The sequence below is a fragment of the Salmo trutta genome, chromosome 36, assembly GCF_901001165.1.
Source record: "Salmo trutta chromosome 36, fSalTru1.1, whole genome shotgun sequence".
Lineage (NCBI taxonomy): Eukaryota > Metazoa > Chordata > Actinopteri > Salmoniformes > Salmonidae > Salmo > Salmo trutta.
Window position 1 is genome coordinate 33,718,222 of NC_042992.1, and position 26,772 is coordinate 33,744,993.

Sequence of the window (26,772 nt, forward strand, 5' to 3'; positions counted from 1 at the left end):
TAACGTCGGTTGCTAGGGGGGAATGGAGGAATGGGGAAGAGACTGCATGTGAGGGGGGGTGGATTATTATGGTCTGTACATTGCAAGGTAACTATGCAGAGTGGGGGAGGGGTGAACGTGTGTGGGGTTATTATGGGATGTCTGCCCCCTGATCTCTTTGTGTGTGTGCGTGCGCGGGTGTTTAGTGCGAGAGAGGGAGACGTCGTGTGCAACATAAGAAAAAAGACTGCATTTTAATTATTGGAACTAGCTAGTTATTTTAACCTAAAAAGAAAAACATACCGTTTCGTTGTTTCTGGTTTCAAACAGTGGAATCATTCAACTTGTGAGTAACGTTACTGTAGTTTGTTGCATTGTTTCTAAATGTATTTGTGACAGACCTTTTATTATCGAAATTAAACAAATTGAAGTTAGTCATTTATTGATAGTTATATTTTGGGATGATTAGGTGAATCGTGCTTCTGAACCTAGCCGGTGTGCGCTAACGTTAGCGGGCTAACTAACCAAGTGTGGGACGGAAAACTAGTAGCAAGCTAGCCGCACGATGATGGCATGTCAAATGGCTAGCTAGCTATATGTAGCTAGCGAGACTACGCATAGATTGAAATGCTGATAATCTTGAGTAGTCTAGTGCTGGCTGAAACAATTGACACCAGAAATTGTATTTGACCTACTAAGGCATTCCATGTATTTACATTGTTCAATAAACGAAACCAGTCAAGAATATTCACTTCTGTTTTCTTTTTGTCTCTTATTTCCACCTCCTTGCGGACCTGTCCTCCTTGACTCCATGCTCGACCTGGACGGACTGAAGACTCGGACAGGACTCGGGAGGCAAAACGGATTTAAAAACTTTATTTAGCTAGTTAGCTAACTACATTTAAAGTTAGCTAACAGTATGTCTGGAAGCGAAGAAGATAGGGATGATTTTGGAGCCCCAGAGGATCGGTCTCTAATGCATGGTAGGACCACTTCTACAAATTAACGTTACATATTCATTGCAACGAAATTGATTTATCTACATTTGCTGTACTTTATGTAAATAATACGGGTAAATCGTATAACTAGGCCAAATAATACAATTTATGGCTGTGTACTGTCAACATAACATTTTATGAATAGCTATTGTATCTAACTGGTAACGTTAAGCTAGTTGATGCTGGTTATAGTTAGCTAACTTGGCTGGTTATTATGGTTAGCTAACTTGGCTCTAGTTAGCTAGCAGCATTATCACAATTTCTTATGTAGCTGGCCAACTAGTAATGGAAAAGCGTTTTAGCCAATTAAAGTACGTTTCTGAAACAATGGACATCAGTCTAAGCTAAATGTTATCTGGTTAACTGAGTGACTAGCTGGTTAACTAACTAGTTGGCCAGAAGCTAGCCTGGCAAGCTAGCTGGCCGAAGCTAACTTAGCCTAGCTTGCGTGTGCTAACAATGCTAACGTTAGTTAACGTTGGGTTTCAGTTGTTGGATTGCTTGCCTTTTTAAATTGAATTTGGTAAAACGGCCAGTTGTTTTTCCATACCTAGGCAACGGGCACAACTTAAACTTTGAGCTACTAAAATCATGCCGACCCACCGGCATATTCTTGCGGCCTAGCAAATATTACCGGTATTTTTACGTGCGGATGACAAGATGGAGCCAGCCAGTTAGCTTGAAAGATGGCAGATGACGACGGTGGCTTTCTCCTCCTCTATCGAGTGGTTGGTAGCGCCGCTTTGCGTGGTAGAAATAAATGCTGTCTATACAGCTCTGGAAAATGTTAACGGAATTTGACATATAGCTGTCTAACTATCGTACAATAAAACTTTGTTTACACAACAACAACGGATTCGGATATGAAGGCAATGCATATACCATTAGAATCTTTGAGGGGGGAAGTTAAGGCGATGGAATTTTCTGATTTTTAAACACAACATGCGTCGCCAGGCCACCTTTTAGATAGTAGCAAACTAATATAATTATTAAACCACTCGCATTCATTTACAGAAATGATCACATTAAAATGCATGGATGATTTATTTGGTAAATTCTATTAGCATGCTAGTGATTTTTTATTTTCTTTCCTTTCAAACCTCTCACTTGTGGAAATCATTGACCATAACCTTACTCAAATAAAAATAATTACTTGGAAGAGGCATCTTTTCCAATTTGTTTGTGGGAAATCACATTATGGAATTGGGCTAACTGGAATTGAACTTAATCGAGATAATGATGACATGGCAATCAGATGGCATATAATTGGTCATCCAGCCCCCCTCATTTTGACCTACAGACAGCTTATCACGTCAGACCATTGCCACTTTGTCTTGATTTCAATGCCAACGGCCATTTGCTTACGGGTAAATGTACCATGAGTAATTACATAATAGGCTTTGAACTCCATTCCATATGACTTTGCAGCTACCAGGATTGCAAGGAACGGGGGATACCTAGGATATTGAATTGACATTACAGTTATGGGGGGGTAGGTAGTAGTTGCAGCCTATTTGAAATCTAGCCAGCCAAGTGACATGGTGGCGGTTCTATTCTCCGAAACCATAATAGAGCTCACCAGCTTGTAGTTCTAAACCGGAAATGAGTTACCTTTGCTCCGTTCAGCCATTCCTATGGGGAAAGAATGGGATTTTGGGATTAATGCCAAAAATGTCTGAAGTTAGCACATGCTTAGGGGGTCTTGTACATTTTGTTCAATGGTATAATATCAGTCAGATAACATGACCTTTATGAATTATGAAGTATTTGTGTTTTTAAAAAATGACATAAAAGCTGAGGAAGATTCTCATAGAAAAAAACATATAAGATCTCCTAAGCATGTGTTTAACAGACCTTGTTTTTGGTGTTTATCCAAACACCCTACAAAAACATAATTCATTCCCCCACAGGCTTTGTCCAACGAACCATGGTGAAGTTGGTGCCTACAAAAAGACGCCATTGCGATTTCTCTCTATTGCATTAGGGAAAGGGGGAAACCTACTCAGTTGTACAACTGAAATGTGTCTTACACATTTAACCCAACCCCTCTGAATCAGAGCGGTGCGGAAGACTGCCTTAATCGACATCCATGTCTTCAGCCCCCGGGGAACAGTGGGTTAACTGTATCTCTCAGGGGCAGAATGACAGATTTTTACCTTGTAAGCTCGGGGATTCGATCCAGCAACCTTTCGGTTACTGGCCCAACGCTCCTACCTGCCGCCCCCATTAATGCACATGTTTATGGGTTAATTTGCAGTTATGTTTTCACTTTGCAAAGATGCAATCCAAAAGAAACTGCTGAGAGACAAAAAACAGACATACACACGTCTATATCCAGGGTCATGCAGTTAAGCTGTGTCTCTGACCTCCATTGCAGATGAGGAAGAGATGTCAGAGAATGAGGCCCCGAAGGTGAAGAAAAAGAAGAAGGCCAAAAAGAGCCGGGAGAACAAAAGCAGCAAGAGGCGAACCTCTCGCAGAGAGGTAGGCTACTGTGATATGACCATGTCCCTGTCATATTTGTACATTGTTAGGATGCACCATGTCTTGTTTGTTGTTGATCAGTTGGCCCAAAATTTCAAACATTAGCTTGTAGACCAAGAAAGCAGGTAAAATACTATACTGTATATTTTTACATCCTTTCCAGAGGAATGGTTCAGGGACACCCATTGTCTCCGATCAGATAGTGCAGCGTTAGTCTTTCAGTGGAGGGACACGCCACCTGTCAAGACAGTGGGCTTACTCCTAACCCCCCTGTGTCCCCTCCAGGATGTGCCTATGAGCTCCCCCGAGCCCATGGAGACCCCCGAGGTAGACCGAGACGAAGAGCGAGCGGTGCCCCACTCGGACAGCGAGGGCAGCGACTACAACCCGGGGAAGAAGAAGAAGAAAAACAGGGGGGGCACTTCCAAGGAGAAGAAGAGGAGCAGCACCAGCACTGACAGAAACGGCGGAGGAAAGGACAAGAGGAAGGACCCTGAACCTGAGGAAGAGGAGGATGAGGACGATGATGACGATAGCTCGGTAAGATTTAGATTGAGGATGGAGAGCGTTTGAGGGGGTACGGTATTAAAGTTAACCAAATAATATTTCATGATGTTAATTTAATTGTAATTATGCAACTTAAAACCATTAATAGCTCCATAGGAAGTGGTTGAATAAGCTACCTGTAGCTCTCGCTGTATATAAGAGTTGACAATACTACTATGTTGAGAGTAGACTACCATTAGAGGTAATTACACTTATGTAATGACATACTATCACTGGCAGCATAGAACTACCTGCCATTGATCCTTTGTCAAGACAAAACTTGGCACATGGTATAACTGTATGCGGCATCAAATAACCGTTAGTCGCCAATGCTGGCAGGAAAGTGCTTTGTCCAAAGCGGTGCGAGAGTAGCTATTGAAAACAATGGTACCACTCAGAGGGCAAGAAATCTCGCTATTGAAAACAATGGTACCACTCAGAGGGCAAGAAATATTCCCACCACAATAGTCCAGTCAGTATGGAAAAGACTGGAAAATAACCACTTTTACGCAAACGTTCATGTTGAAAATGTTTTCATCTAGGAGCCTAAGACATCATCCCAGCTCCTGGATGACTGGGGAATGGAGGACATTGACCACGTCTTCAGCGAAGAGGACTACCGCTCCCTCACCAACTACAAGGCCTTCAGCCAATATGTCCGGTAACGAGATTGTCCTTATCGATGCTTGCGGCTTGAATAGTATTTTAAGCTTTCACTTTCTTACCCCCTTTTGCTCACTCAAATATTTTCTCCTTTCTTCCCCTGATCTTGTCTTTTTTTGACTCATTACTCACCATCCTCACCATCTCCCCCAGACCCCTCATCGCGGCCAAGAACCCCAAGATCGCAGTGTCCAAGATGATGATGGTGCTGGGCGCCAAGTGGCGTGAGTTCAGCACCAACAACCCCCTGAGAGGCTCCGCCGCGGCCAACGCCGCCCTGGCCGCTGCCAACGTGTCTGCTGCCGTGGACAGCATGGTGGCGGAGGTCGCGCCCCCTCTCGCACCCGCCCCAGTCGCCGAGCCTCCGCTACCGCCCGCCCCGCCTCTGAAAAAGGCCAAGACCAAAGAGGGCAAAGGTCCAAATGCTCGTAAGAAGTCCAAGCCGACCCCCAAGCCCGTAGAGAAGAAGAAGGTGGCTACAAAGAAGGTGGCCCCGCTCAAGATCAAGCTAGGAGGATTCAACAGCAAGAGGAAACGCTCCTCAGTAAGTGCTTTCACTTTCTTTTTCTCTTCTCCTTTCTCACTCTCTACATGTCCCCCATTTGCAACCATTTCTTCCTCATTCTCTCTCCTTGGACCTGCTTAGTAGTGATGGAGGGGGGGAAAAATTGGTAGCTAAGTTGTTCATTATTTTTGACTATGTATCGTTTTGACAATATCGCAATACCTGCACCAAAACGCCAGTATTTTTCCTTCATAGCTTGTTCTCCATCTTCTCTTTAAATAGAGAGCTAATTTTTCAGTACTTTCATGTCCATGACTGACCATAACTCATCTTCGCATGGCTCTCTTGTCCCTCTGCAGCAGACATTTCGTGAGCAATATTTTTGGAACATCAAATAGCAATAAAATCACAGTATCGAGTCTCAATACATAGAATCGTGAAAATCGCAGTACTTCGGTGCTGATACGATATGTATCGTGATAATATTGTATTGTGAGGTCCCTGGCAATTCCCAGCATTACTGTTTAGTCACCTCTTTCTCGCTCATTTTGAGTTTCTTAGGTTGTCATTTGGCATAGAGGCCTTCAACCTAGAGAATAATTTCTCCTGAAAAATACATTTCTAACCCTTCTCTCTCACTCCCGCTGTGTTCCTATTAGAGTGAGGAAGATGAGCCCGACGTGGAGAGTGACTTTGACGACGCCAGCATGAACAGCGTGTCCGTGTCGGACGGCTCCAACAGCCGCAGCAGCCGCTCCAAGAAGCCCAAGAGCAAGCCCAAGAAGAAGAAGGGTCAGTACTCTGCAGGTGTGTGTCTCTCTCTTCCATGGCTGTGATACAGTATGTCTCAAGCCCAATAAAAAAGTGGTCTCGAGTTTCTAGACTCCATAGCTGTAGTTTGTGCATGTCCAATTGGCCATGACTCAGTCAGTACCGCTCAGTCTTACTGAGTCACTAGAAGATTGTTTTCAGGAGGGCAGTATCCAGCGTCTTCTTCCTTTAAATAGTTTGACACCCGCTAACACATTCAGTAGACAAGCTCTTCCGTCAGAGCATTGATACACATCGGTTATGAGATTGAGATGCTTCCTAATTTCAATTGCAAATGAAGTACTCTCCAACTACATAGTAAAAGGGAGAGACAAAAAAAATGTGCAATTCCGTAATGTTTCATTCTACAGCACTTAATAAACATGATTAGTTTTGGCCATACATTCTGATAAAAATATGCGTTTCTGCTGTGCATACCTTACAATATGTAACGGCTTAAGTGTTAGTGTTCCTGGTATTTCTTTAAGGGCGCTCGTCAAACAACAACAAATGTTGAAGAGGCATTCCTTTTTTGGGGAAATTTCTGTCTATACTGAACAAAAATATAAACACAACATGTAAAGTCTTGGTCCCATGTTTGATGAGCTGAAATAAAAGATCCCAGAAATGTTCCATATGTACAAATAGCTTGTCTATCAAATTTTGTGCACAAATTTGTTTACATCCCTGTTAGTGAGCATTTCTCCTATACCAAGATAATCCATTCACCTGAAAGGTGTCATATCAAGAAGCTGATTAAACAGCATGATCATTACGCAGGTGCACCTTGTACTGGGAACAATTACAGGCCACTCTAAAATGTGCAGTTTTGTCACACAACACAATGCCACAGATGTCTCAAGTTTTGAAGGAGCACGCAATTGACATGTTGACTGCAGGAACGTCCATCAGACCTGTTGCCAGAGAATTGAATGTTCATTTCTCTACCATAAGCCGCCTCCAACGTCATTTTAGAGAATTTGGCAGTACATTCAACCGGCCTCACAAACACAGAGCACGTGTAACGACGTCAGCCCAGAACCTCCACATCCGGCTTCTTCAACTGTCGGATCGTCTGAGACCAGCCACCTGGACAGCTGATGAAACTGGGTTTGCACAACCTAAGAGTTTATGCACAAACTGTCAAACAGTCTCAGGGAAGCTCGTCTGCGTGCTCGTTGTCTTCACCAGGGTCTTGACCTGACTGCAGTTCGGCGTAGTAACCAACTTCAGTGGGTAAATGCTCACCTTTGATGGCCGCTGGCACGCTGGAGAAGTATGCTCATCGCGGATGAATCCTGGTTTCAACTGTACCGGGCAGATGGTATACAGAGTGTATGGCGTTGTGTGGGCGAGTGGGTTGCTGATGTCAACTTTGTGAACAGAGAACCCCACCGGCACCATGGGGTAATGGTATGGGTAGGCATAAGCTACCCGTTGAGCATGTTTGGGATGCTCTGGATTGACGTGTACGACAGCGTGTTCCAGCTCCTGCCAATATCCAGAAACTTCGCACAGCCATTGACGAGTGGGATAGCATTGCACAGGCCACAATCAACAGCCTGATCAACTCTGAGAATGAGATGTCGCACTGCATTAGGCAAATGGTGGTTACACCAGATACTAACTGGTTTTCTGTGACCAACAGATGCATATCTATATTCCCAGTCATGTGAATTCTATAGATTAGGGCCTAATGAATTGATTTCAATTAACTGATTTCCTTATATGAACTGTAACTCAGTAAAATCTTTGACAGTGTTGCGTCTTTATATTTTTGTTTAGTTTGTATTGCTCTCACGCACTTTTCTCCTCTTATTCCCTCTCTCCAGTCGAGGAGGATGGTGACGGTTATGAGACGGACCACCAGGACTACTGTGAGGTGTGCCAGCAGGGAGGGGAGATCATTCTGTGCGACACCTGTCCCAGGGCCTACCACATGGTGTGTCTGGACCCCGACATGGAGAACGCCCCAGAGGGCACCTGGAGCTGCCCACACTGTGTGAGTGACACCTTCCTAAGCTCGGTGGAGTAAGTGACCAGGGAAAAATGGTACTGGTTAGTCAACGAGAATGTCTGGCCAATTGGAGTGCTGAAAAAAATCTGAGAAAATTGCAGAGGGTAACGATGAACTATTCATATTGACCAGCATTGGTCAATGATCATAACCTACTAGCTAGTAGTACTATGGTATATGCTGGTAGTATTTGAACTTACATTTCTCCAGTGAATAATTGTCTTTGCTCCCCTACCATTCAACCAGTTAACCCTTTGCACTACTACCATTCACGTGAACCCCTTTCCTCCCCCATCCACAGGAGAAGGAGGGCAAACAGTGGGAGGCGCGGGAGGATGGCTCAGAAGAAGAAGAGGAGGAGGAGGTGGAGCCTGAGCCGGAGGAGGATGACCACCACATGGAGTTCTGCAGAGTGTGTAAGGACGGTGGTGAGCTGCTCTGCTGCGACTCCTGTCCTTCCTCCTACCACATCCACTGTCTCAATCCGCCCCTGCCTGAGATCCCCAACGGAGAGTGGATCTGCCCCCGCTGCACTGTGAGTGAACCAATAGGGTGGGACCCAGAGGGTGATTGACATGGGGCACAGACAGTTACAGAGGGTGAAGTGAATTTGTGACCCACCGTCTCTTTTCAGTCTTGTGTACCATAATTTGAAATGGTGTACAGACACTGAGCTTCAAAATGGCATATCATACACTGTAGTTAGAGGAAACATGGGGAAGTAAAGCTGCTTTAAAAGTTAATGAACATAGTCCCATTTTGTACAAAAGGGCAACAAACATTTTGCTGTGATTTTCACACTTGCTCTAAATTAATCATTTGCAAACATATTTAGAATACTTTAATCAAGTTGCCAAAATGGATTCTCTGAACATTATCTCACCAAATTGCCCCATTAGGAAACCATTTACAGTATTACATTTCCTATTGTTGTATAATAAAGAAAAAAAGGTTACCTTTAAGGTAACCTTTCACATTGAACATCTACAGTGCTGTTCTTTGTCTACACCCATGTAGCATCGTTCACACCCTCTAAAGCCTCATATCGATCTATCTCTTGACGAATTCACATTGGAACACGCGAATGTGGCCATGTGCTAAAGCAGTGACTTAGTGCTACTTTAACTTCAAGTGGTAAAGGTAGTAGCCTACAATTTAGGTAACACATAAGGCTTAGGTGAAAACTATCTAGACCTAGGCCTATATCATCAGATCCTTTGAGTAACTTTGGTTCAGTGTTATATGTGAGCTAAGGAATCTAGCCTGAGAGCGTATTTCGATCCTGCCTTTTGGAACAGGATATGCAATGTCCATGGTTCATTGCAAAAGTCCTGATGTTCTCAAAAATATGTTTGCCGGTTTATGTCCAGTCTGGGTGATGCTTTCACATTTCTGGGAGGAAGGAGGTCAACATTGCACAGCAGCTGAAACTGGTTCCATATAAGTGAAAGCTCCTTGGCTGCAACACCAGGCTCCAGACAATTAAAGCTGTAAAGGAGGAAAGCAGACAAAAATAGACATTAAAACCTTGCATACTAACATTCATTGACCCCCCAAGTCCAAGCAATAAGCTCAAAGTACAAAGACAAAATACCTGAAGTGTTGCTTTGTCACCCTCAATCATCTCCTTGTACTGGTGGTGGAGAGCAGGTTTATGCTGAAAGTCAAATTCCAGAAAAATAAGTTAAAATGTGAAAGAATGTCCTATAGCTTGTTGTTGACTGCTACAACTGTACTACAATGCCCAGTACATGCTTAATCTGCTTCCAACCAACAATGGTAATTAGCTTGATTAGTTAGCATAATTACCAGTTGGCTAGATATAAATGGTATTCGTTAAGCAAGCCAGTTAGTGGAACATGCAAAACAATTACCTCAATCTATAATCCAATAGCTAGCTTGTCATTTAGCTATCGTTTCATCCAATTTAACATTTGTCCCAATAATGTAACTTGGGGTTTGATTAGCTTGCTAATCGATTAGCATTTCGCACCACAGTGGCTATTTTTGATAGCTAGCTAACATGAAAAAGATTATCGTCATACATGCCTTTAACACATCAGCATTACTATAATAGCAGAATGCAACTGCTGAGCTAACTGTCTTAATGTTGCTTCGTCCCGCAATGAGCCATCTGTAAACAATGGCTCGTTTCGGAACCAAGTAAGCTATAACGGTACATGTATGCAACTGTTTAGCTAGCTAGTACAATAGCTAGCAGTAAGCAACTTTTTGATACAGTTGAGACAGTAACGCATGTACATGTAGTTATATTTTGGCATTTTAACTGTATACTCTTAACTGGTGTATGGAGAATGATTCACGGCAGACTGAATCACAGAAGACAGAGCTGTGTGAATACCAGCACCTCTATTCAGGACAAGACTGGTATTGAAAGTTGTAGCTACACTTTGCATGTAGTCCATGATGAAATCCAATGGATCTTCCAAATATCCGCGGTAGCAGAGAGCAGGATGTGCCATTTGACAGAGAAGCCTTGAGTGACAAAATTGCCTTTTTCTCGTGAATGTCCCAGCCCCTCGTTGTATCAACCAATCATGGCTAGGCAAGATTCTGTATTTTTTTGTTGTGTCTAAACAGCTTTGTGATTTCATTTTATTTATTTATTTACAAATTATGTACTGGTTTGTTATGAAGGCACATGAAAGTTCACATGTTCAAGAAGGCATTTCTCCAGAAGATATACGCATTTTGATGAAAATTGTTTTTTTTTACATTCAAATGCCACTCCTGTGAAGTGCGACATACGGGTCACATTTGACTTCCCAAATTGAAACCTAGCCCCTACCGTCTTAGGTAGTGAATGGGAAAACAAAACTACTAAGTGGTTGAATGCCATGTAACAATACCTATCTGTAGGCAAGGAGTTTTCACCATGTCATTATGATCAGTTGGTCATGAAAAGTGAATGTTTTAAATACTTTTGACCTATTCATTGGATCTCCCCTCTTCTCCTCAGTGTCCACCAATGAAGGGCAAGGTGCAGAAGATTCTGACGTGGCGCTGGGGCGACCCCCCTCCGCCCACGGCCATCCCCCGCCCCCCAGACCTCCCGGCTGACCAGCCCGACCCCGCCCCTCTGGCCGGGCGCCCTGACAGGGAGTTTTTTGCCAAGTGGAGCAACATGTCCTACTGGCACTGCTCCTGGGTGTCAGAGCTGCAGGTATGTACGCACATACACATGATAAAATACTCTCGCCAGGCTGCTACTTTACAGGCAATCGCGCTCATACACAGCTACCCTCATTTGGCTTGTTGCACATCTTCTTTTTCATTTCTCAGTCGCACACTGAAACAAAAGCGTTCGAACAAAGAGACTCTCTTCTTTCTCACTCAAATTGATTAGAGAAGAGCTTTAATGTCACAACCACGTTTGGGAACACACACACACACACTTCCCCCTTTCACCCACTCTTTCCCATCTCCCCAGTTGGAGCTGCACTGTCAGGTGATGTTCAGGAACTACCAGAGGAAGAACGACATGGACGAGCCTCCTTCAATAGACTTTGGCGAGGGCGACGAGGAAAAGAGCACAAAGAGGAAGGCCAAGGACCCGCTCTACGCCAAGATGGAGGAGAAGTACTACCGCTTCGGCATCAAGATCGCCTGGATGATGATCCACCGCATCCTTAACCACAGGTCAGACAAGGACTGGCTCCTAAATGTGATTGAAATGTGTTTTAGTCTCATTGAGAGTTAACATTTCCAAAATATCAGCAGATTTTTAGTTGCCAGGCCGATAGAGTCGTGCACTTTGTAAATAGTGTCTAGTCGGGAGTTTCCCTTCAATGGAAAGGAGAACTCCCGCACACATGATTACCTCTGCATGTGTTTGTCAGGTGAAGGGTTTTCCTTCATGGTGCAATTCTGACATTGGTCAAAGCAATAATTTAAACCAATCCGTTGCGAATACCTACCGGATGTAATTTTCAATGTTGCTAACCAAGTTTTGCCTGTTTGTGCGCTGCAGCCAGGACAAGAAGAACAACATCCACTACCTCATCAAGTGGAAAGACCTCCCCTACGACCAGGCCACCTGGGAGGCCGAGGACATGGACATCCCCGAGTTCGACATCTTCAGACAGCAGTACTGGAACCACAGGTCACTAATGCGTTATTGTACACCTTCTCTATATTGCATAGACTAACTGGAGGAGTTTCTTCTTTCTCCCTTTGTCTGTTTACCAGGGTAACAATATTCTCTATCTGTTTGTTTCAGGGAGCTAATGATGGGCGACGAGGGGAAACCAGGGAAGAAGATGAAGGTGAAAGGCAAGACGAAGAGGTTGGACCGGCCTCCTGAGAACCCTGTCGTTGACGTAAGTGGAGTTGTAACTGTTATTGGAGTCTTATGTCTTTTTATGAGAGATGGTTTCTCTTGAATTAGGAGATATTCCTGATCATCATAAATTGTTTCAGTATATTACTATTAAAATTGCCTTTTAGTCTCGTCTGCCGCTCTAAGTTGTGACAAGCACATAAATCCTGTATGGTGCATATTTACTGCATAGTGTCTTGGCTTCAACAGTAATTCACTTCTCATTCTCCCCCCCTCTTCAGCCCACCATCAAGTTTGAGCGGCAGCCTGATTACCTAGACAGTACGGGGGGCAACCTGCACCCCTACCAGCTGGAGGGTCTCAACTGGCTGCGTTTCTCCTGGGCACAGGGCACAGACACTATCCTGGCTGACGAGATGGGTCTGGGCAAGACTGTGCAGACTGCCGTATTTCTCTACTCACTCTACAAAGAGGTATGGGGTGAATGTTTATGTATTAGAAATAATAACTTTCAGTTAGAATTTTCAAATGTTAACTATAGCTTCTAACTTTTTATTTATTGATTAATGTCATTGTTTAAAAAAATTAAATCAAGGCCAAAATGCGAAGTGCTAGCCGTTAGTTAAAGAGAAACAGATTAGAAATGCCAACTTTGGCATATAGTTCCCTTGGCAGCCTTCTAGACCAATACCAGCCCAGCCATTTTGTATAAATCAGGTGAAATCTGACGACATTAAGCTTGAGCTTTGTGTCAACCCTCTTGGGGGGGTCACATGGAGATTACTGCCACCTATTGGTCGGAGTGTAGAATGCAACGCCTTTGACAACACCATGTATTTACATTAGAATTATGAAAAATGACATTTCTTTATTAAATTAGCTGTGGATCAGTTGGTGAAGCATGGCATTTTCAACTCCAAGGGTAGTGGGTTAGATTCCAGCTGGGGCCACACATTAAAAAGAAGATCATTTGTATGGGACTTTTTTTCTTTTCCCCTCACAGGGTCACTCCAAGGGCCCGTTCCTGGTGAGCGCCCCCCTGTCCACCATCATTAACTGGGAGCGAGAGTTTGAGATGTGGGCCCCGGACATGTACGTGGTGACCTACGTAGGAGACAAGGACAGCAGAGCCGTCATCAGAGAGAACGAGTTCTCCTTCGAGAACAACGCCATCCGCGGAGGCAAGAGAGCCTCTAAGATGAAGGTGAGAATGATAACTGATCAAATGTACTTTGTTGATTTAAACGACAGTTCTAAAGTTGGCGTTCTGTTGAAGTAAGGAAGTACTTGCTTTGTCAATATGTCACGATAAGCTCACTCCTTCAATGATATGCTGGTGTGTGTCACGTTTTTAACCGTCCCCGTGGCTTTGTAGAAAGACTCATCGGTGAAGTTCCATGTGCTGCTGACGTCGTATGAGTTAATCACCATCGACATGGCCATCCTAGGTTCCATAGATTGGGCCTGTCTGGTGGTTGATGAGGCCCACAGGCTTAAAAACAACCAGTCCAAGGTGAGAGATTAGAGTTGACGACTCTTATAACCTGTCTATTGTGAGGGTTTAAAGAGCTTGTCCTAGGGAGGTAGTTTACCTGTTATGTGCAACACATTCCCTTATTCAGGAAAAATATCAATTTGGAAGTATAAGGGTATTGAGGCATCCCAAATAACATTTCTCGTTATTTGGATATCCTGATTTTTGTATTAAGTACAATGAAACTCCACTGCTGATGGTACCATTGAGAAATTCAAGTGTGCCTTTTTTTTTTTGATAACAGTTTTCTCTCTCTCCCCTCCAGTTCTTTAGGGTGCTGAACAACTATCCTCTCCAGCACAAGCTGCTACTGACCGGTACACCTCTACAGAACAACCTGGAAGAGCTGTTCCACCTCCTCAACTTCCTCACGCCAGAGAGATTCAGGTGTGTGTACACATTCTGACCACATTACTCCCCATACTTTCCCACTCAATCCCAACGACCACTTCACGTCACCTGTATCACACCCCGCACTTCTTAGACCAGCTATTATAGAGTTAACCTTTACTTACTTCCCTGCATCTTCCTCTCTCTGTGTAGTAACCTGGAGGGTTTCCTGGAAGAGTTTGCTGACATCGCCAAAGAGGACCAAATCAAGAAGCTGCATGACATGCTGGGACCCCACATGCTCAGGAGACTGAAGGCTGACGTCTTCAAACACATGCCCTCCAAGACGGAGCTCATCGTCAGGGTGGAGCTCAGCCCCATGCAGAAGTGAGTGAACGTGGGAAAGGAGGGATAGGATGTAGTGAAGGGGGTAAATGGAATAGTGGTAATAGCCAATTTTATTGGCTGAAAGGTGATGTGATCAAATATATAGTTAGAATGATTAGTTATCTTCCCAAGACTTAACTTAATTAAACACAATCTTCCCTTGGGATACTCAACTCATGAGAACTTTACCATAAAATTGGACTGGGGGAAGTGGTATTAAGTGTTTCTTATTGTCTCATCTTTTTAGGAAGTACTACAAATTCATCCTCACCCGTAACTTTGAGGCCCTGAACACACGAAGTGGTGGGAACCAAGTATCCCTTCTCAATGTGGTGATGGACCTCAAGAAGTGCTGCAACCACCCCTACCTCTTCCCTGTGGCAGCCATGGTATGACCCACATACCAATGTTGTTGACTGAGAATGGACCATGCTATTGTGATGGATAAGTGTGTGTGGGGAGGGATTGTATTTGCAGTTTAGGTATAATATGCATTATAACTTGTGTAGTCTTTTGCTGTGAAGCTCTATATAACTGAGGCTCTGACTCTTGATTGGTTCCCCCAAACAGGAAGCCCCAAAGATGCCCAATGGGATGTACGACGGCAGCGCCCTCACTAAGTCTGCCGGAAAACTGACTCTATTGCAGAAGATGATGAGGAAGCTGAAAGACGGAGGGCACAGAGTACTCATCTTCTCTCAAGTTAGTTACCCAACACTCACATTTTAAAATCTTTTTTTTGAATCCACAAATTGCATTACATCTTGAAGGATTCAACCATTTCAAATATCTTGGAGACAGACACTTAAAGATACAAAAAGCACACAGACAGACATACACATGGACACTGCTTACCCTTGTAGATTATTTTATAGATTGACGTTTATTTTGCCTCTCGTGCATCAACTTTATTTGTTTACTCACCGCCCATTCACTCCCTCTGTATTAGATGACCAAGATGCTTGACCTGCTGGAGGACTTCCTGGAGAACGAGGGCTACAAGTACGAGCGTATTGATGGAAGCATCACCGGGGGCATGAGACAGGAGGCCATCGATAGATTCAACGGTGAGGCTCACCCCACAGACTTCCTCATTCCAACTCGTCTACGTCACTGTGTATACTGCAGTTTCAGAGTGAATATTGTATAGTTGAGTCTTTAGGAGTATATATCCTATCGTTGTTTGATATTGAAAGTGATTGATATAGATAATAGCTGATGTAGAAAGCAGGGTTTTTTTCTGGATCAAAAGGGGGCTTAGGTGGTGGTCGGTGCGGCTGAATTTGTTCCGGTCCCCGGGCAAGAAACAACACCTTTCTTGGTGGTGCAGATACATTTTTTTGTTGTTTCCATTACTGCAATTCTACATGTTTCTCCATGAAGCTGACATTTTTCGTTGTTGCTGTTTTGAAGCCAATTTGCGGCAATTCTATATATTTTTCCAATGTGCTGAAAGAAAACGTTGAGGTTTTTTAAAGCAAATTTCCTGCAATTTTATGCATTTTGCCATGGCTAATGCTGTGTTTTTTTTATGCTCAAACATAATTACAAAATCAATACTCCTGAATTCATTGGGCCTATTGCAACCATGGATGGCCACCAGATTATTGCCATGGCCCGACAGACAGTTCTTGTGCTGACATTGCTTCCAGAGGTAGTTTGGAACTCGGTAGTGAGTGTTGCAATCTAGAACAGACAACTTTTACACGCTTTTGTTCTGTGAGCTTGTGTGGGCTACCATTTCACGGCTGAGCCGTTGTTTCTCCTAGACGTTTCCACTTCACAGTAGCACAGGCCTGTGCAATTCCAGTCCTCGGGGCTTGATTGGTCTCACACTTTTCCCCCATCCCTAGCAAACACACCTGATTTATACTAATAGCATTTTTAATTGAAGATCATGATTAGTTGGAGTTGGGTGTGTTAGCTCGGGTTGGGGCAAAAGTGTGAACCAATCAGGGCCCCGGGGACTGGAGTTGCCCAGGCCTGTGAATAAAAGCACTTGCAGTTGATCGGGGCAGTTCTAGCAGGGCAGAAATTTGACGAACTGACTTGTTGGAAAGGTGACATCCTATGACGGTGCCATGTTGAAAGTCACTGAGCTCTTCAGTAAGGCCATTCTACTGCAAATGTTTGTCTATGGAGATTGCATGGCCGTGTGCACGTTTTTATACACCTGTCAGCAAATAGCCGAATTCCCTAATTTGAAGGGGTGTCCACATACTTTTGTATCCATGTTTGTGTATATGTTTAGTGATTTTGGTCTGAGTGGTTGATCTGTTTTGTTCCTTAGCCCCGGGAGCGCTCCAGTTTGCCTTCCTGCTGTCGACAAGAGCTGGAGGTCTGGGTATCAACCTGGCCACCGCCGACACAGTCATCATCTACGACTCAGACTGGAACCCTCACAACGACATCCAGGTATCACACTTAAAACCATCACACATAGGCCAAATCAAGTCCTAAGGACTTTGAGAATTTGATTTGTTTAAGCAACATGGTGAAACTTCCACCTAGCCTATCAGGGCAAGTGGAGCTATTACCATATTTCTTACGCCTATCCAATCAGCTCTTCACACGTGTTTAGTGGTCGATTTGGGATTATCGTTTCCTTGTCCTCCTTCGTATCAACTTTATTAAGGTGGTTGCAAGGATGACAGGTTCATACAGTTTCTCTGCCTCTTCCTCATCTCAGGCGTTCAGCAGAGCTCACCGTATCGGACAGAACAAGAAGGTGATGATCTACCGCTTCGTCACAAAGGCCTCTGTGGAGGAGAGGATCACTCAGGTAAAGAGGCTGTCCCCTCTCCCGCAACATCACAATGACATCTTCACAACGTAACACAACAAATCTGTATCATAGAAATTATACTTTCTTGATGGATCCAATGAATGTTTGTGTGTGTGTGTGTGTGAAACAGAGCCTTGTCTGTCAGCTCTACTCATTTAATTTCTATGGCCTAAATGGGCTGAAAGAAAGTGCATGCATTGCAACGTCCATGTTCCCTCCCTCTCCAGGTTGCCAAGAAGAAGATGATGCTGACCCACCTGGTGGTGCGTCCTGGTCTGGGCTCCAAGACGGGCTCCATGTCCAAACAGGAGCTGGACGACATCCTCAAGTTCGGCACGGAGGAGCTGTTCAAGGACGAGCTTGGAAAGGGGGACAAAGAAGGTAAACATGGAGGGATGATGGATGGAGTGGATAGTTGTTCATCTGTCAAATCACCAGTCAGTTGGCTTGCAAGTGAGCAAACAAAATGTCCTTTTTTTTTTTTTACCTGCCCACAGCAGGTTACTGGAAGCGTGTTGCAGGTGAACAGAAAACGAGCAAAGGCCAGCAGATACGAACAGTCAAATAAGCTGATAGTTTGTTGTTTATTACTTATTAGTGCTTATTAGGTGAAATGTTCAACATTTCTATCATGTGTTCCCCCCCCCTCCCCCCTTAGAAATGAATGGAGCGTCTAACCAAATTACACATGGTTTTAGTTCTGTGTAAACCGAGATTAAAAACATAATGATGTATAGAACAGATTTGGTTCAAGATTAAGGTTATGACAATGTTTATAACTCGTACAGTATAACGTTTTATTAACTGGGTGGTTCGAGCCCTGAATGCTGATTGGCTGACAGCCGTGGTATATCAGACCGTATACCACGGTTATGACAAAATATGAATTTTTACTGCTCTAATTGCGTTGGTAAAAAGTTTACAATAGCAATAAGGCATCTCTGGGGTTTGTGGTATATGGCCAATATACCACGGCTACGGGTTGTGTCCAGGCACTCTGCGTTGCGTCGTGCGTAAGAACAGCCCTTAGCCATGGTATATTGGCCATATACCACACCCCCTCGGGCCTTTGTTTAATTATACCGTGGCATTGATAAATACTTGTTTTTGATTGGCTTGAAGGGCATTCTTGAGCGTGCATATTTTCCCAATAACGCACGGGGGAATTCAATGGCTATAGATAATTCTTACATGTTCTATGTTTGAGCTGCTTTTGAAAGTAAAAGTCGAATTGAAAACATTGGCATTGTTGCGTTCGATTTTCATAATGACAAGCTAGGACTGATGGTTTGGGAAACCCTGCCGTACATGATGTTTAGACCGTGTGCTGATGTTTTTAGATGGAGCATGTCCATAATGGAAATGTGATGTCCCCCAGGTGAGAACAAGGAGGAGGACAGTCAGGTGATCCACTACGATGACATGGCGGTGGACAGACTTCTGGACAGGAACCAGGAGTCCGAAACCCCGGAGGAAACGGAGATCGGGAGCATGAACGAGTACCTGGGCTCCTTCAAGGTGGCCCAGTACGTGGTCAAGGACGAGGAGGAGGCGGTAAGTGTGTTTGTTGGACATACCAGCCACTTAGCAGGCGATTTAGATCCAATTTTGCTTTTTTAGAAGGTCCACTCCTAAGTGGCTTTGTTGTAGCCCAGACGTTGTGTGTGTGTGTGTGTGTGTGTGTGTGTGTGTGTGTGTGTGTCTAATTTGACACAGTCACCCAAGTCATAGACTGTTCTCTGCTACCGCGCGGCAAGTCAAGGTTTTTCAAAAAGGCTCCTTAACAGCTTCTACCCCCAAGCCATAAGACTGCTGAACAATTCATCAAATGGCCACACGGACTATTTACATTGACCCCCCCCCCCCCCCTTTGTTTTTACACTGCTGCTACTCTCTGTTTATTATCTATGCATAGTTGCTTTACCCCTACCTACATGTACATAGGACCTCGATTAACCTGTACCCCCACACACTGACCCGGTACCCCCTGTATATAGCCTCGTTATTGTTATTTATTCTTGTTGTTACTTTTCTGAAATGTTTTAGTTTAGTTGGTAAATATTTTCTGAACTCTTCTTGAACTCCATTGTTAGTTAAGGGCTTGTAAGTAAGCATTTCACAGTAGGGTCTACACATATCGTATTCGGCGCGTGTGACAAATAGAATTTTTGATTTGATCAATGAATCGCCTTTTGTCTCACTCACTCGCTCATATTCCTTCTCTGTTGGCCCCCTCAGGAAGAGGAAGTACAGAGGGAGATCATCAAGCAGGAGGAGAGTGTCGACCCAGACTACTGGGAGAAGCTGCTCAGGCACCACTATGAGCAGCAGCAGGAGGACCTGGCCCGCAACCTGGGCAAGGGCAAGCGCATCCGCAAGCAGGTCAACTACAACGACGGCTCCCAGGAGGACCGAGGTAGTAGACGGGGTAACAACAACAAGCGCCAACGCCATTATTTACTTACTTACGTGTGTGTGTGTGTCCCTTTGTGGATGTGTGCAAGGGCAGGCATGGAGGTATGCAGTGTGTAGGAGCATGGAGGTATGTACCTGTGTGAGCGCCACCGGTGAAGCCTTGGTAACAGAGTGGTGTCCGGGGCTGGTTTGAATATTCTTTACCTCCTGCATGAGGCACGCCTCTCTGTCACAGTTGTGTTGGAAATTTTGAATTTTCATACAATTTGCATTACCTCACCACTTCAGCAAGGCTCTGTGTCAAACCTCAGAAAGCCTGGTAAATCTTCACATGTTAGTGATCTTCTATCCCCAACAACAATCCAAACTATTCAGGATTACATATGATGAGCAGATATGTTCAAGCCCTTTTATGTTGGAATGACCGCTTTCCTTAATTCACTTTTGACACCTGAATGCAATGCATTGCAATGGTGTGGACTACTCTACCCACAATGCATTGTATGGGCACCATGATCTCAGGCTCCTCACCAAGAGGAAGAAAATGCCGGCACCCGCCCCGCAAACTGTACTCTTCTAGTCCCCTAAGAGATAGGAGTTGGCGTGTGTGACTGAATTGGGGTTGTGTGTGTGTGTGTGTGTTGTGCTTACTTGGTTTGTGTTTATTGTACCCCTTCCCTCTTTTGAGTTGGGAACCGGTGCCTTTTTCCTTGCCTGCTAACTATAGACATACTAGCTTAACCAAAGTCCCACGTGTGGTTTGTTAGCTACTCCCCCCTCGGGCACTGCGTGTATTGTGTGTAGGCAAGTGTGTGACGGTGGTTTCCTGCTAGATCTCTGTACTTGGTCTGTTTGTCAACCTATCACTCAGTCTATTTCCTTGTAGAATTTTCTCCCCCCTCTTTGAATATATATATTTTTAAAGAAGTTCAGACGTTTCTGGACTGTGTACTGAAATTGCTCCCCGTGCCTTTTTCTGTCTCCAAGCAGATTGGCAGGATGACCAATCGGACAACAACTCGGACTACTCTGTGGCCTCCGAGGAGGGTGACGAGGACTTTGATGAGCGGGCAGAAGGTAAGCGAGAGTGTGTGGACAGAGATGGTGTCCCTTTCAGTGGGGTTTACAAGAGCGCGTGTGTGTGGTTTGTGAAGCTTAAGAGAATAACTTTTCATGTTTTCCTTTTTTCTGGCGGTGCAGCCAACTCTCGCAGACCCAACAGGAAAGGCATGCGGGGCGACAGGGACAAGCCACTGCCCCCCCTGCTGGCCAGAGTGGGAGGCAACATTGAGGTCAGCTGTCAATGTCCATCAATCACTGCACTCTGAACCAATGCTCTGCATGATTCTGAATGTGTTTGCAATTTAGGTTATCTACAGATGGGCCTACCCACCTCTTGCCTCTGACTATTTCTATACAAGCCAATTTGAATGTCAGGTTGGGAGTCGATCTGTAAGACTACCTGTTAACTCGACACTAACCCTGCCCCTCTGGTGTTCAGGTGTTGGGCTTCAACGTTCGCCAGAGGAAGGCCTTCCTGAATGCAGTGATGCGTTATGGGATGCCTCCCCAGGATGCGTTCACCACCCAGTGGCTGGTCAGAGACCTGCGCGGGAAAGCGGAGAAAGAGTTCAAGTGAGTAACTAACATTGTTATAGTGTAAATAGTCATTTGAATATGTCCCTTTCTTTGTTGTTGACATCTGATCCACTCATCTCTCTTCCTTCTTGGTCTCTCTCAGGGCGTATGTCTCGCTCTTCATGAGGCACCTGTGTGAACCCGGCGCAGACGGAGCCGAGACCTTCGCCGACGGCGTCCCACGTGAAGGGTTGTCGCGGCAACACGTCCTCACCCGCATCGGCGTGATGTCACTGATCCGTAAGAAGGTAAAGCCCAGTTCCTGTTTGGGATAGCCGATCAATTCAACTGTCATAGTTTTTAAGTCAAAGTCTTAACGGTACACTGGTCTCATGATCATATACGACCCTGTGTTTCATTATCTGTCCTGGCCGCGTTCTGACCGTGTTTTCCACCAGGTCCAGGAGTTTGAGCACGTCAACGGCCAGTGGTCCATGCCCTGGATGATGGAGCTGGAGGAGAGTAAAAAGGCTGCGGCCGCTGCAGCTGGAGCCCACCCCGACTCCCCAGGGAAGACTCCCTCCACGGGCACGCCTGCAGACACACAGCCCAACACACCCGCCACAGGTACAGACCGCTACGCCCTCTTCCACAACCCTCTCCCTGATCCCTGCTCTTTCCGCATTCCTTATGGACAATCCGTCTTTCACTGCTGTGTTGACCTATGGCCTGCAAACCCGCCCATTTCTGCAAGTAGACCCTCTCCTGCGATAATGCTTTTAACTCCTGTTCTCCTCTGTGTGCTCGCCCTCCCCAGCCCCCAAAACTCCCTCCACAGGCACACCCGCAGACACGCAACCCAACACGCCCGCCCCAGGTAAACCATCTGCCCCCCCCCCACCTCCACACCCTCTCACTGTTCCAGGACTCTGACCCACGCGCTGCTGCTATGCGGGTTTTTAGTGAAACCACCATAGAATAAGAGTGCTTGGTGTGTAAAAATGTGTAACTGTCAATCAATGCTTGGAGATGTGGAAGGTGGATTAAAGAGGATGACCTGTTGGTTTAGCAGACGATCCTTCAAGGACTGAGGACGCCGTGAAGGATGGCGAGAAAGAGGAGCAGAAAGACAGTGAGGGGGAGAAGGAGTCCGGGAAGACGGAAGACCCAGAGGTAAAGAATTTGATCTACATTGGTCAATAGACTAGAAAAGGGCAATGGATAACAACCAAAGCCACCCAATGTATCATACCTGTACATTGGGTATTGATACTACAGTATATCATTGTTGTGAAGTCGGAGATGGAACTCCTTTTCCAGAATGGTTATACTTAGTTAGTTCTCTGTGCTTCAGGCTCTAATAAATCTCTCTCTTTCCCCTCTTTCAGATAATTGCGATCCCTGATGAGGATGAGAAGACCCCTTCCCCTAAACAGAAAGCAAAGCAAAAAGAGGAAGAGGAGCCCATGGAAACAGACGAGCCTACCAACGGAGAGGCGGAAAAGAAGGATGGCGAGACTGCGGAGAAGAGTGCTGAGGGAGGAGAGGGAACCAAGTCTCCAGCAGCGGAGGAAAAGGCGGACGTGTCGGAGGTCAAATCTGAAGACTCTGAGGCCAAAGGTGAACTTTTCTGTCAATGTCATAATAGAATATGGCTCAGCACTATTTTTCCCATAGTACCATTTCTATTACACTTGTTTGCTAATGTCTCCCCCTCTTTCTCTTCATGGATTTGCAGCAGAAGATAAGAAAGAAGAGCAGACCGAAAAGATGGACACCACTCCTGCCTCAGAGGAAAAGAAAGGTAGCTTGTCTGTCATTCGCTCTCGTTTTGTCCCTTGTCGATCAACAAACTGCAGTAAGAACATACTGTAGGTTCGGTGCCTTGGTCGATGTTTGTCAACGTTTCTGCTTCACGCCATTCTCTCTTTGGCCCCATTTTTATTTCTTCTATCTGCAGAGCAAAAGGAGGAGAAGGATGGAGTGAAGGTGGAGGAGCCGGCCAAGCTGCAGAACGGGGACAGTGTGAAGGAGGGAGCGGCGGCCGGAATCAGTGAGGAGAAGAAGAAAGCTAAGACCAGATTCATGTTTAACATCGCCGACGGCGGATTCACAGGTAAGAGGACTGGAGAGTGTCGAGGGACACGCACGCTCAGATCTCAACTCCGTCTCAACTGAGTTTTGGTTGGTTTCAAACATGGTTAAGCGCTACTCTTGGACTAAACTGCATTTTCAATATTCTCAATTGTTACAGGGAATCACTAACAATCTCTTCTCTCTCCTACAGAACTGCACTCCTTGTGGCAGAACGAGGAGAGGGCCGCCACCGTCACCAAGAAGACCAACGAGATCTGGCATCGTCGCCACGACTACTGGCTGCTTGCTGGCATAATACAGTATCCTTTTATACCAGTGTTGACTTACTAGGCTGCCCACTGTGGCTCTTTGTAAACAGACATTAGGACGGCGCGTTCCAACTGATAGAACTCAATGATTTACTGTCAAGTCTTTCTCTTAAACGTTTAACCGGTACAACACCATCATTGGATTATTGCCTCCAGGGTGGACTGCCTGTAGCATGATCTGAACATATCTATGAACTATGACCAGCTTCAAGCATTAGTGAAAGGTCACATACATTAGGCCAGTATTGCTCATAACACAAACAGTGGGGCTTGTTTTGTTTTTCCCTTGACTCTGGCGCCCCCTAGACACGGCTACGCGCGTTGGCAGGACATCCAGAACGATGTGAAGTACGCCATCCTCAACGAGCCCTTCAAGGCTGAGATGAACCGAGGCAACTTCCTGGAGATCAAAAACAAGTTTCTGGCCAGGAGGTTTAAGGTATGAAGTCCTTTATTAGCCATTTGTCCTTTTTATGAGCGTCATTTCTAAAGCCAACTCTTCTAGTACAGTTGTCAGCCGTTCTCATTTTCACTCTTATAATAATATACAGGTTTGTTGTGCTCCGTGTACACGCCGCGCGTTTTGGATTCATGTATTTTCAACCACCCCTTTCCTTCCCCATCTCCTCTCCTCCTTCCCTCCCACTAGCTGCTGGAGCAGGCCCTGGTGATCGAGGAGCAGCTGCGCCGGGCAGCCTACCTCAACATGTCAGAGGACCCTTCCCACCCCTCCATGGCCCTCAACACGCGCTTCAGCGAGGTGGAGTGTCTGGCCGAGTCCCACCAACACCTCAGCAAGGAGTCCATGTCGGGGAACAAGCCCGCCAACGCCGTCCTGCACAAAGGTAGCTAGCCAGCTTGCACTCGCCTAGTACGTCTGGGTCGAGTTCGTTAGGGCACACTAGAAATGTTTGGGGCAACGGAACATTTTAATTAAGTTGGTCTGGATGGTACCTTTCCATTTTTCATTTTGTTTCTGACAGTTTTTTTCCCCCTGGCCATTTTATGCCTACTGAACGTGACCCTGTGCAAAGGATTGGGAAGGATGGTCTCTTTGCTGACAACAGACCATAATACGTTATCAACCTAACCTAAAGTACCTTGAGGCTTAGTTGAAGATTTAAGTTGGCAAGCACTTCCAGGTTCTCACTCTTTTCCCTCTCAGTGCTAAAACAGCTGGAGGAGCTTCTCAGTGACATGAAGGCAGATGTCACCCGTCTCCCGGCAACCATCGCCCGGATACCCCCCGTCGCAGTGAGACTCCAGATGTCCGAGAGGAACATCCTGAGCCGCCTGGCCAGCAGAGGCCCTGAACCACAGCCTCAACAACAGCAGGTAAGCGCCCAGCCCAAAGAGGTGTGTGTGTGTGTGTGTGTGTGTGTGTTTTGTTCATGAGTCTTGTCACACTTTGTAATGTGGTTGTTCCTTTCTCCTTCTACAGATGTCGCAGCAGTAGCCTGGCTTAGGCTTGCCCCCCCGAACCCCATCACCTTTACATTCCTGATCGGCACAGCAGAAGAAGACGCAACCAAGCTTGAAACCACGGCTCTTTACATATATATACATACATACATATATATATATATATGGACTTGCAGCGTTTCTACAGGCTGACCCCTGGACACTGTGGAAATGATAGCTATTTTATTTGTTTTGTTTTTTGACTTAATATTATTGATATGTTATTATGTTTTTTTTGGGACCTAAATAAAAATGTAATAAAGGATTGTTTATTTTTATCGTGAGATTGTGGGGGGGGGGGTCAATTGTATTTATCACGTGCCCCGAATACAACAGGTGTAGACCTTACCGTGGAATGCTTACTTAAAAGCCCTTAACTAAAAATGCTGTTTTAAGAACATTTTTACAAAATAAACTAATGTAACACGATAAAATAACAATACATGAGGCTATATACAGGGGGTACCAGTACCACGTCAATGTGCAGAGTTACAATCAAGGTAATTTGTACATGTAGGTAGGGGTAATGTGACTGCATAGATAGTGAACAGCGTGTGTGTGTGTATACAGTACCTGTCAAAAGTTTGGACATAACTACTCATTCCAGGGGTTTTATTTTTTTATTATTTTCTAACTTTGTAGAATAATCGTGAATGCATCACAACTATGAAATAACACATGGAATCATGTAGTAACCAAAAAAAGTGTTAACCTCTACAGTATTGGTGAGTCCCACTCAGGACGGTTGCGCTAACGTAGGCTAATGCGATTAGCATAAGGTTGTAAGTAACAAAATTTCCCAGGACATAGGCATATCTGATATTGGCAGAAAGCTTAAATTCTTGTTAATCTAACTGCACGGTCCAATTTACAGTAGCTATTACAGTGAAAGATTACCATACTATTGTTTGAGTAGAGTGCACAGTTATGAAGTTAAGTTATTAATAAACCAATTAGGCACATTTGGGTAGTGTTACAACATTTTGAACAGAAATGCAATGGGTCATTGATTCAGTCTAAAACTTTGCACATACGGCTGCCATCTAGTGGCTGAAATCATTATTGCGCCTGGCCTGGAAATACGACCTTTCTCTTGCATTTCAAAGATGATGGTACAAAAAAAATAAACGCATGTTTTTTTTCTTTGTATTATCTTTTACCAGATCTGTGTTATTCTCCAACATTCATTTCACATTTCCAAAAACTTAAGTGTTTACTTTCAAATGGTATCAAGAATATGCATATCCTTGTTTCAGGTCCTGAGCTACAGGCAGTTAGATTTGGGTATGTCATTTTAGGCGAAAATGGAAAAAAGGCTACAATCCTTAAGAGGTTTAAACAAATCGAAATATATTTTAGATTCTTCAAAGTAGCCACCCATTGCCTTGATGACAGCTTTGCACACTTGGCATAACTTGGAATACTTTTCCAACAGTCTTAAAGGAGTTCCCACATATGCTGAGGACTTGTTGGCTGCTTTTCCTTCACTCTGTGGTCCAACTCATCCCAAACCATCTCAAATGGGGTGAGGTCATCTGATGCAGCACTCCATCACTCTCCTTGGTCAAGTAGTCC

General features: G+C 44.8%; 1 protein-coding gene and 1 long non-coding RNA gene across 17 annotated transcripts; one reads left to right on the forward strand and one right to left on the reverse strand.

The window, feature by feature from the left end:
* Positions 1-25,462, forward strand: LOC115175952 (chromodomain-helicase-DNA-binding protein 4). Of its 16 annotated transcripts, none has more exons than XM_029735622.1 (42): positions 1-87; positions 815-962; positions 3,355-3,461; positions 3,747-4,001; positions 4,550-4,668; positions 4,824-5,214; positions 5,835-5,982; positions 7,818-7,987; positions 8,304-8,537; positions 10,983-11,186; positions 11,454-11,662; positions 11,994-12,125; positions 12,243-12,342; positions 12,584-12,775; positions 13,306-13,506; positions 13,678-13,815; positions 14,102-14,223; positions 14,380-14,553; positions 14,801-14,942; positions 15,124-15,255; positions 15,503-15,620; positions 16,844-16,968; positions 17,243-17,335; positions 17,566-17,719; positions 17,836-17,859; positions 18,717-18,892; positions 19,577-19,766; positions 20,741-20,830; positions 20,945-21,045; positions 21,255-21,388; positions 21,495-21,639; positions 21,790-21,958; positions 22,149-22,208; positions 22,401-22,504; positions 22,720-22,951; positions 23,070-23,135; positions 23,292-23,447; positions 23,619-23,727; positions 24,043-24,175; positions 24,386-24,581; positions 24,902-25,071; positions 25,178-25,462. In XM_029735622.1, exons 2-42 carry the CDS (start codon positions 899-901, stop codon positions 25,190-25,192), a joined length of 5,994 nt encoding a protein of 1,997 aa, XP_029591482.1. In that variant the 5' UTR covers positions 1-87; positions 815-898; the 3' UTR covers positions 25,193-25,462. The 16 variants fall into 16 exon arrangements, with proteins under 16 accessions (XP_029591482.1, XP_029591481.1, XP_029591484.1 ...); XM_029735621.1 differs by lacking the exon at positions 1-87 and adding an exon at positions 99-325; XM_029735624.1 differs by lacking the exon at positions 1-87 and adding an exon at positions 99-325 and having other exon boundaries at positions 22,404-22,504.
* On the reverse strand, positions 9,403-10,468 carry LOC115175954 (uncharacterized). The gene is made up of 3 exons (XR_003872124.1): positions 10,371-10,468; positions 9,597-9,659; positions 9,403-9,490 (listed from the first exon to the last, which is right to left on the reverse strand). It is a non-coding gene; the product is annotated as an uncharacterized LOC115175954 (long non-coding RNA).
* Positions 25,463-26,772: the final 1,310 nt, after the last annotated feature.

What these genes read in the sequence shown, in the direction of transcription:
- LOC115175952 (XM_029735622.1), top strand. Translation starts at nt 899, where the DNA reads ATGTCTGGAAGCGAAGAAGATAGGGATGATTTTGGAGCCCCAGAGGAT. An exon ending in CCTGGGTGTCAGAGCTGCAG is followed by an intron (nt 11,187 to 11,453) that starts GTATGTACGCAC and finishes CCATCTCCCCAG; the next exon opens with TTGGAGCTGCACTGTCAGGT. An exon ending in GGAAGACGGAAGACCCAGAG is followed by an intron (nt 22,505 to 22,719) that starts GTAAAGAATTTG and finishes CCCCTCTTTCAG; the next exon opens with ATAATTGCGATCCCTGATGA.